Source organism: Coregonus lavaretus, assembly GCF_964263955.1.
Source record: "Coregonus lavaretus genome assembly, contig: HAP1_SCAFFOLD_5492, whole genome shotgun sequence".
Taxonomy (NCBI): domain Eukaryota; kingdom Metazoa; phylum Chordata; class Actinopteri; order Salmoniformes; family Salmonidae; genus Coregonus; species Coregonus lavaretus.
Genome location: NW_028159417.1, coordinates 28,571 through 39,771, shown reverse-complemented (window position 1 = coordinate 39,771; position 11,201 = coordinate 28,571). Strand labels below are relative to the sequence as shown.

At 42.9% G+C, this 11,201-nt stretch overlaps 1 protein-coding gene across 1 annotated transcript; it reads left to right on the top strand.

The window, feature by feature from the left end:
• Positions 1-746: 746 nt before the first annotated feature.
• Positions 747-10,985, top strand: LOC311122890 (beta/gamma crystallin domain-containing protein 2-like; the record flags this gene model as incomplete). Its single annotated transcript, XM_084197195.1, has 15 exons — positions 747-886; positions 1,830-1,956; positions 2,099-2,134; positions 2,236-2,375; positions 2,455-2,581; positions 4,428-4,579; positions 5,386-5,512; positions 5,702-5,737; positions 5,873-5,985; positions 6,252-6,381; positions 6,791-6,930; positions 7,186-7,309; positions 7,452-7,610; positions 8,002-8,161; positions 9,962-10,985. Coding segments are annotated over 15 exons (1,800 nt in total), but the record flags the coding sequence as incomplete, so codon positions are not given.
• Between the last annotated feature and the right edge of the window lie 216 nt (positions 10,986-11,201).

Genomic DNA, 11,201 nt, shown 5'->3' with positions numbered 1-11,201 from the left:
ATTGTAGAATAATAGTGAAGACATCAAAACTATGAAATAACAGATATGGAATCATGTAGTAAACAAAAAAGTGTCCAAATATATTTTATACGGTTGAAGTCGGAAGTTTACATACACCTTAGCCAAATACATTAAACTCAGGTTTTCACAATTACTGACATTTAATCCTAGTAAAAATTCCCTGTCTTAGGTCAGTTAGGATCACCACCACATTTTCTATAGGATTGAGGTCAGGGCTTTTTGATGGCCACTCCAATACCTTGACTTTGTTGTCCTTAAGCCATTTTGTCACAACTTTGGAAGTATGGTTGGGGTCATTGTCCATTTGGAAGACCCATTTGCGACCAAGCTTTAACTTCCTGACTGATGTCTTGAGATGTTGCTTCAATATATCCACATAATTTTCCTTCCTCATGATGCCATCTATTTTGTGAAGTGCACCAGTACCTCCTGCAGCAAAGCACTTTATTCAGGGACACATTATTCCATTGTTGTTAGTCACATGTCTGTGGAACTTGTTCAGTTTATGTCTCAGTTGTTGAATCTTGTTATGTTCATACAAATATTTACACATGTTAAGTTTGCTGAAAATAAATGCAGTTGAGTTTATATACGTATTATGGCACTCTTAAGGATTTCTGCCGTCCTCTCTGTTAGAGCCTGTGTCACAATTGCGCTGCTCTGTGAGACTATAGCACCCTCTAGTGTCAAAGTACCATACTTGTCATTTCTCTCTGCCGCAACAGGACTACAGTGTGCCAGAGATCAGTCTGTTCCCAGAGGAGAATGCAGAGGGGAAGAAGGTGATCTTCAGAGACACGTCAGATGACGCCAGGATATTCGGCTTCCCCATCAAAGCCAACTCCATCATCATCAACGCTGGACTGTGAGTAAATGTAGTCAGCTCTGCCAACTGCTTTTTAGTAGGCCACGTGGGGCATAAGGTTACATTTTATGAAAGTAAGATGATAAAATGTAGTATTTGTTCAAATAAAGCGTCAAATTTAACCCCTGTAAGTCTAAGCGGTTGGGGGGGGGGGGGGGACGACATATGGAATTGTTTTAAGATGGTCATACTATGGACCATTTGGCTATTTGATTTTGAATTTTAGGACCCCTTTAGGTATACAAATATATAAAACAATTATTTGATAAGATATTGAATTTGGCCACCTGGAAAAACTACTATAGCCCAGGGAAACACATTGAGTAACACATTCATAAATGGCAAAAAAGACTAAAAGACAAAAATAATCAATCATAAGAAACAAGGTTTTGAAGTTTCTGTCCTATATCTAGGAGATATAAGAAAGCTCAGAAAATATTTGTAGTTTATTTACACATATTTAACCCCTTTTTTGTGTAGGCACAAAACTACCTTCATACTTCCAATAATTGTTTTAATCCGGTTACCTTCTGACGAGTCCTGTGACACTTGTGGGGGTCGTAGAGCAAAATCTTCCCTTTCCATAGTGGTCATAATAGTTTTGTAGGTCAAACCATTCGGATGCTACATACGTTTTCGTAAGAAGACCGATTTTCGGGATGTCTCATGGTCTGACAAACACCGCTCTAGCTCTGCCAACTTTCACCGCAGATATCTCTAGCTTAAACTGACAGATTCTGATGGGTATTTTTTTGTTATGTAACTTAGATTGACGCACCAGTGCATCAATCGACTCTAGGTGGTTAACATTGTATTGGGTGAAAATAAGTTAAGCTCAATATTTAAGTATATTGGGTATTTTATCAGTGTAATAACATGGTTTTGTGAGGTCTGTCTTCTGTAATGATATCTCTGTTCTGATTGGATTGACTCTTCTCTTCAGATGGCTGGTGTATGCTCAGCCTTTCTTCCAGGGCGTACCACGTGTTCTGGAGGTCGGGGGGTTCCCCAACCCTGCAGCCTGGGGCGTGGAACAACCCTACGTGGGCTCAGTGCACCCTCTCAAAATCGTAAGATTATAATAGACAAATTGTAGAGACTGACCACAGCTAGAACAATGTACACCCCATGGAAATAGCTTTAGTATAATTAATGTATTGCATTTATAGTTGATGTTCACTAAATGAAATTTCCCAAATGTTTTTATGACAGGGTGAACCAAGAGTGGAGAAACCTGGTGAGCCCAAGGTAAGAATGAACAAACAAACGAACAAATGAATGATCAAACAAATGTCTTTATGAAGCTGATACCTCAGTGCAAAAGTTGTGCCTGCTGTTTTTCTTCCCAGCTGGTGCTCTATGACAAGCCCTACTTCACTGGGAAGAGCAGGGTAATCTACACCAACATGAGAGACTTCATGACCAGAATGGACAGACGGCAGACTGCCTTCATGTGCAGCGCTGGATCCATCAAAGTACAGGGAGGCTGGTGAGTAGACTGTGTGTGAGCGCGTGTGCATGCGTGTGTTACTTCATGTATCTCACCCTGTGTCTCCCTGTACTTCTAGCTGGGTGGGCTATGAGAAGGAGGGTTTCCGAGGCCACCAGTATCTGTTGGAGGAGGGAGAGTACCACGACTGGAGGGTGTGGGGGGGCTGCGATGCTGAGCTGCGCTCTGTCAGAGTCATACGAGCGGTGTGTGGGCCATACCATCACGTAACACCCCATCTCTATCAGGGCCTTGTATCATGTCCTAAATGGCATATACACTGAGTATACAACATATTAAGAATACCTGCTCTTTCCAGGTGAAAGCTATGATTCCTTATTGATGTCACTTGTTAATTCCATTTCAATCAGGGTAGATGAAGTTTGAGTGTGTCAAGAACTGCAACACAGCTGGGTTTTTCACACTGAACAGTTTCCCGTGTGTATCAAGAATGGTCCACCACCCAAAGGACATCCAGCCAACTTGACACAACTGTGGGAAGCATTGGAGTCAACATGGGCCAGCATCCCTGTGGAACGCTTTCGACACCTTGTAAAGTCCATGCCCTGACGAATTGAGGCTGTTCTGAGGGCAAAAGGGGGTGAAACTTAATATTAGGAAGGTGTTCCTAATGTTTGGTATATTCAGTGTGTATAATTTATACAGGTAACTGCCAAAATAATGCAAACACCAACATACAGTGTCTTAATAGGGTGTTGGGCCACCACGAGCCAGAACAGCTTCAATGCACCTTGGCATAGATTCTACAAGTGTCTGGAACTCTATTGGAGGGATGCGACACCATTTTTCCACAAGGAATTCCATCATTTGGTGTTTTGTTGATGGAGGTGGAAAGCGCTGTCTCAGGCAGCGCTTCAGAATCACCCATAAGTGTTCATTTGGGTTGAGATCTGGTGACGGAGACAGCCGTGGCACAGGGGTTGTAGTAGCTTTCAGAAATCTGCATTTTCATAACGCAGACCATCCAAAAATCTGTGTTTTAAACCATTTCACCTGCGTTTCATATTGAAAGTCAGTGTTTTTTGGCTTCAATAGAGTGATAAGGGGCGTGCAACACAAAATACATTAGTGCAACACATTCGGCAGAAAATCATCAGATGACAACAAAAGTGCAACACTATTTGGCTAGCAGCCACACATAAGTAAATTAACTCACAATGAAAATTCAAGGTCTTTTTCCAAAAACGATGCATGGCCATCTAATGTTTATCATAGAAAGAATGTAGCCAGCTACATTTCCTAATGTTTGTCGTTAATCTAGCATTTTAACTTGCTACCGGAGAAAAACTACACCAGAGGAAAGTACCGTAGAAAAGTAGGCTACACATCAGTCAGAGCGCTGTCTAGTGATCCAACGACGAGAGCAAATATATAGTGGAGAAGTGCAACTGAAGTACGGTATTAGACCTTTTACATTCAGGATTTGGAGGGAACCCTGACTGAAGCCGAGCAGAATGTACAATAAGAAACCTTTTCTGCGTGAAAAACGCAAATGCGACCCCTGTGGCATATGGTTTACATCATTTTTATGCTCATCAAACCATTCAACCATTGACCACTCGTGCGCTGTGGATGGGGGCATTGTCATCCTATGGAGGCATAGCCATGGTAGCCAAAATAATGGCCTGCCCAGCATTTTTATACATGACCCTAAGCATGATGGGATGTTAGCTGCTTTATTAACTCCGGAACCACACCTGGGTGGAAGCACCAGCTTTCAATATACTTTGTATCCCTCATTTACTGAAGTGTTTCCGTTATTTTGGCAGTTACCTTTATTACATGCAGATGGCACAGGGACGTAATTCACTCAAAAACAAATGTAGTTCCATTGAACTAGTCAGTGTGAAATACCTTTGACCAGAAATGGAACTACAGGTATCATCTTTAAGGACAGTGGAACACTGTAGCTGTCCCTTTCCTGCTGGTTAAGTTTAGGATGTAGCTGATCCTAGATCTGTGCCTAAAGACAACTCCTACCTGGAACCACAGTATGTGACCTCTAATCCCTGACCCCTCTGTCCCCTGTAGGACCTGACAGAGCCCATGTTGGTAATGTATGCGCAGCCTGACGAGGAGGAGGTGGAGCAGGAGAGCACCTTTGAGGTGACCGAGGCCATTCCTGACGTGGAGCTGTTTGGCTACCGTACCACCACGTGCTCCATCCACGTCCTCAGTGGAGCGTAAGTACAAATGCTTGTGACTAGCAGCATTATAGTCTAACAGGGTGTAATCTAGTGTTTTATAGTAATGACTGATATCATTTTTTTGTGTCAGAGGTATTTGTTATTGGTATTTTATTAGGATCCCCATTAGCTGTTGCAAAAGCAGCAGCTACTTTTCCACATTAATAGACAAGAACAGCTCAAGGACAGAACTTATTCAAATAATAAGAATATAATCATAACTAGAGCCAATATACAGTAGATATGGCTCTGATAATAACTTGAAACTGGCTGATACGTTGATAAGAATATGATCATATGGCCTCCCGAGTGGCGCAGCGGTCTAAGGCACTGCATCGCGGTGCTTGAGGCGTCACTACAGACCCGGGTTTGATCCCGGGCTGTATCACAACCGTCTGGGATCGGGAGTCCCATAGGGCGGCGCACAAATGGCCCAACGTCGTACGGGTTAGGGGAGGGTTTGGCCGGGGGGCTTTACTTGGCTCCTTGTGGCGGGCCGGGTGGCTGCAGGCTGACCTTGGTCGTCAGTTGAACAGTGTTTCCTCTGACACATTGGTGCGGCTGGCTTCCGGGTTAAGCGGGCGGGTGTTAAGAAGCGCAGTTAGACGGGCCATGTTTCGGAGGACGCATGACTCGACCTTCACCTCCCGAGCCCGTTGGGGAGTTGCAGCGATGAGACAAGATCGAAATTGGGGAGAAAAGGGGGGTAATAAAAAATAACGTAAGTTCCCTCCAACAGTGAATGAAGGATGTTACAGAGTATTAGTGGAGGTTTGACGCAAAGTGATCACTGTTTCCTCCAGATGGATAGCCTACTCTCACGTGGACTTCTCTGGTGACCAGTATATCCTGGAGAAAGGTTTCTACAGTAACTCTGCTGACTGGGGCTCTTCAGACAACCACATCTGCTCTGTCCAGCCCATCTTAGAGGTGAGTAGGCGTCTAGAGACTATTTTCTATGGAGTTGACAGTGGAGAGACGGAAACAGACCGGCAAATGAACTGCAAGGAGAATACACACACTGTTTAGAAGCGTTTGCAGCCTGAGGAAAAATGGAAAGGATTGCTGTTTGACATTGTGATGTTTACTCAGTGCACCCGGTTCACTTGTCTGTTTCAGGCTCCAAGTGAAAACCAGGGCAGCGTCAGAAGTGTGGTGAGACATCTTGTAGAATCGTATATCCTTCTGCAGTCATGCTATTTCTTTTCACAATTCACTTGTACTATGTCTACAGTAAATGTGACAGATTTTTAACTCTCTTTCTTCCTTCGCTGTCCTTGTCTGTCTCAGGTGATGCTGTACACAGAGCCATATTTCCAGGGTGAATGCCATGTGTGTGACAAGAACCAGGAGTCCCTCTCTGATAAACTCATCGCCAAGTCCTGCAGAGTGGTGGGAGGAAGGTGGGACAGAACCAACACACACACACGCATGCATGCAGACACACACACACACACACACACCAAGTGTAGGAAGAATTTAGAATTAGGAAAGATGGAAGGATACACAGGCTTAGTGGAGCTGTAGAGGGATGGTATGGAGTAATGGAGGACCTAGAGATGAGCCAGCATATAATTATTACAATTAAAGGGGAGCTCACTGTACTGATGAGTGTGTGGAGTTAGTAAAGGAGGTTTAAATGGGTTTTGTGTGTTCCTCTGTGTTTCAGTTGGGTGGTGTACGAGGGCCGTGAGTTTTCAGGGAACCTGTACATCCTGTCAGAAGGAGACTACCCCAACTTCACCAGCATGGGCTGTCCTCCGAACTGTGTCATACTTTCACTGAAGACTGTCCCACTGGTAAGAACAATCCTCATATACTGGTCACACTCATATAGACTGGCTTATTCACCTTCCTCTCTCACCATCAAATTTTACTTCACTTTTTCTGTCTGTCTGTCTCTCACTCTATAGCTTTCTCCGTTTTATTTTCAATCACTTAATGAATCAATTTGTTGTTCATCATAGTATTTAGGTATATTTAGCTTAATGCCCCCAGCCCTCTCTCTTCCCCATACCATTACTCCTCCCAACCCCATACCCTGACCCACTGTAACACTGCTGCAGCCTATCCAACCTAATGTGTGTGTGTGTTTGTATAGGAGGGGTTGGGAAAAAAGCAGAAGACAAATTTCCATCCCATATGGACTAATAAAGTATATCTTAATCTTAAACTTAATCTTAACACAGTCTCCCCCTGTTTCCCCAGGTATTCTCAGTGCCCTCCGTCTCACTGTTTGGTCTGGAGTGTTTGGAGGGCAGGGAGATCACAGTGGACACAGAGGTGGTCAATATGCTGGAGGAGGGCTACAACAACCATCTACTCTCTGTCAGAGTCAACCGAGGCTGGTGAGTGTGTGAGTGTGTTATTCTGAGAGTTGACATTATGTGCTCTTGTGTTTTTGACCTGACGAAGATCCTTTTCAGATCGAAACATTGTCAGTAAAGTGGTGAATTAGGAGCTTTAACAGTGTTCAGGCATTGTTGTTCTTTACTAGTATTCTTTATTACCCCAGCACCTATGTTTTTAAGGATGTGTGTATGAACACAAACTTTCCTCTTGTGTCACTCTCTCACCCTATGCCTCACTTGCTCTCTCTGCAGCTGGGTGATGTGTGAGCACAGTAACTACAGGGGACGGCAGTTCCTATTAGAACCCATTGAAATCACCAACTGGCCCAAATTCAGTCAGATTTTCACCATTGGCTCAATGTACCCAGTACGACAGGTTAGAATACCTTTGACTTCATTCACTTTGTTTGGGTTGGTGTATAATACAGTACTTCTACCCAATTCATATTTACTCTTTTTATTACTCATATTTATTTTATTTTGAATGATTTACATGTGCCTGTTTCCATTTCCTGCAGAGGCGGCACTTCTTCCGCATCAAGAGCAAGGAGCGAGGTCACTTCCTGTCCATCCAGGGCGGCGTAGAGGAAATTAAGTCGGGACGCGTGGTTGTGACCGAGCAGGTGGAGGGCATGAGCGACATCTGGTTCTACCAGGAGGGCCTCTTCAAGAACAAGGTATTACTCACTAGGAATAAAGTTCCTCAACTTTTCCATTTCAATTATCTTTATTCATATGATCAGTTTCTTTCACCTTACTGAGGAACCCCTGGGACTCCCCCTCGGACCCCCTGGGTTCCCATGAGTTTCCCAACCCTGGTCAAAGATTAACATATACATACATTGACAGGCCTAAAATTCTGGGAATCTGTTTTTTTTCCCCATAGAACTAAATATAGAGCATTTTTATATCTTCAGATGTTATTTCTCCTATTTATTTTACACTATATCATGTTTTGCATTTACCACATCTCCTATCCACATCTCCTAGATGTTTTGCTATTTGAGCACGCCAGATTTCTCAATTTCTTATGTCTCTTGCTCTCGTTCTCTGTCTCTCATTCTCTAGTTGGCTCCTGCTATGAGCCTGCAGGTGATGGGGAACGTGGAGGCGGGGGCTAAGGTGGTGCTGTGGTCAGAGACCCGGCAGCCTGTCCAGACCTGGTCAGCCCAGATGAGAGGCACCATCTGCAGCCTCACCTTCCCTGGCATGGTATTGGACATCAAGGGTGAGACACTACTCTCATTTTAGGAGTGAAATTATAGGAACTATACAGTGGGGAAAAAAAGTATTTAGTCAGCCACCAATTGTGTAAGTTCTCCCACTTAAAAAGATGAGAGAGGCCTGTAATTTTCATCATAGGTACACGTCAACTATGACAGACAAAATGAGAATTTTTTTCTCCAGAAAATCACATTGTAGGATTTTTAATGAATTTATTTGCAGATTATGGTGGGAAATAAGTATTTGGTCAATAACAAAAGTTTCTCAATACTTTGTTATAAACCCTTTGTTGGCAATGACACAGGTCAAATGTTTTCTGTAAGTCTTCACAAGATTTTCACACACTGTTGCTGTTATTTTGGCCCATTCCTCCATGCAGATCTCCTCTAGAGCAGTGATGTTTTGGGGCTGTCGCTGGGCAACACGGACTTTCAACTCCCTCCAAAGATTTTCTATGGGGTTGAGATCTGGAGACTGGCTAGGCCACTCCAGGACCTTGAAATGCTTCTTACGAAGCCACTCCTTCGTTGCCCGGGCGGTGTGTTTGGGATCATTGTCATGCTGAAAGACCCAGCCACGTTTCATCTTCAATGCCCTTGCTGATGAAAGGAGGTTTTCACTCAAAATCTCACGATATATGGCCCCATTCATTCTTTCCTTTACATGGATCAGTCGTCCTGGTCCCTTTGCAGAAAAACAGCCCCAAAGCATGATGTTTCCACCCCCATGCTTCACAGTAGGTATGGTGTTCTTTAGATGCAACTCAGCATTCTTTGTCCTCCAAACACGACGAGTTTAGTTTTTACCAAAAAGTTATATTTTGGTTTCATCTGACCATATGACATTCTCCCAATCCTCTTCTGGATCATCCAAATGCACTCTAGCAAACTTCAGACAGGCCTGGACATGTACTGGCTTAAGCAGGGGGACACGTCTGGCACTGCAGGATTTGAGTCCGTGGCGGCGTAGTGTGTTACTGATGGTAGGCTTTGTTACTTTGGTCCCAGCTCTCTGCAGGTCATTCACTAGGTCCCCCCGTGTGGTTCTGGGATTTTTGCTCACCGTTCTTGTGATCATTTTGACCCGACGGGGTGAGAATTTGCGTGGAGCCCCAGATCGAGGGAGATTTTCAGTGGTCTTGTATGTCTTCCATTTCCTAATAATTGCTCCCACAGTTGATTTCTTCAAACCAAGCTGCTTACCTATTGCAGATTCAGTCTTCCCAGCCTGGTGCAGGTCTACAATTTTGTTTCTGGTGTCCTTTGACAGCTCTTTGGTCTTGGCCATAGTGGAGTTTGGAGTGTGACTGTTTGAGGTTGTGGACAGGTGTCTTTTATACTGATAACAAGTTCAAACAGGTGCCATTAATACAGGTAACGAGTGGAGGACAGAGGAGCCTCTTAAAGAAGTCGTTACAGGTCTGTGAGAGCCAGAAATTTTGCTTGTTTGTAGGTGACCAAATACTTATTTTCCACCATAATTTGCAAATAAATTCATAAAAAATCCTACAATGTGATTTTCTGGATTTTTTTTCCTCAATTTGTCTGTCATAGTTGACGTGTACTTATGATGAAAAGTACAGGCCTCTCTCATCTTTTTAATTGGGAGAACATGCACAATTGGTGGCTGACTAAATACTTTTTTTCCCCACTGTATATACGATTTGTACTTTCATGCAATACTATGCACACTCAGCACCCCCCCCCCCCAAATGTTTCATATGAGGCAACAATACAGAATGTCACCTTTTATTTGAGGGTATTTTCAACATGCAATAAATGTATGATATAATTGTATCTCTCAGGTGGCAAGCAGTACGACAGAGACCATGTGGTGATTTTACCAGAGAGTGAGGAGAGGCCTTGCCAACAGTGGGAGCTGGAGCTGCTGTAACCTTCCAATAACCTTCCCTCAACCCACACCCTTCACCCGCTCCTCCAATACAATACATTACAATATCCCCAACCCCTCAGAACTCCTGCTTTTGAGCCTGTGGACATGGCCTTTAGGAATCACCACAGACTTAACCTTGTGTAATCATCGTCAGGCACTCTCAAGAGGATCTGAGAACATCTTCATTGCAGTTAAAGGGGTTTTCTTTAATACCGTGAAGATTCATATGAGGATTTACTTTTTTGCCTGAATGTGAGGACAGCAGCATACGTACGACTCAACAATAAACAACCAGTGCCTTTAGATGTGGTCAACTGGAGAGGATGGGAAGGGTAGTGCTTATTTTCCCCTCCCTTAAAATTGGGTTATTCTATTTACAGACATTCTCCCCTCTCAGATTCTTCCTTGACTTGGATGGTATGCCCCGGCTTAGCACACACAGTAGTGGACGGAACCATTCACTTGAACCCACCATTGATTATTGGGGAGGTCAAGTTAGATCTACTATATGGTGCATCATCTGTGGCTACAAGCAGTATATTTAAGATGTATTCATGAAGGAAGCCAAATCTATGCACATTATTTTCTGAATTGGCTTATTTTTGTATTTTATTTGTATTTTGTTTGACTATGTAATTTACTACGTTTTGGGAAAACATTGGATGGGGAGTGTATTCTTTATGCAGTATAATACATACACAATACATATAATAATGTATGATGCAGTGCAATGACCCTGTGGGCTTTTATGCATTTCCTGTCTAATGCTACTGTGTGTTTTTCAAGGTGGGGTTTCTATTTCACTATGGTATTACTACGGTATTTTCATAGATATTAATCATACATTGCCAATCACTGTCAACATACAGGTTACTTTCTTATTTTTATATATAACACCAAATACCTTGCACCTCCATGCATTATTATTTGATACCAAAAATAGAATGTGAAAAGAAATATGAGTGGTTTTAAAATATAAAATATATAAATATTAAATAAAACTATCAAAAATGAAACTGTTATCAATTGTTGTTCAAATGTCTTGTTAATCTAAAATGTGTCTTGTTCTTTCATAGATCTTCAATTAAAGATAAGTTACAGTATATTGTCATGTATTCCATGGAGAAAGATAATCTGGGTCATCCTGGGCT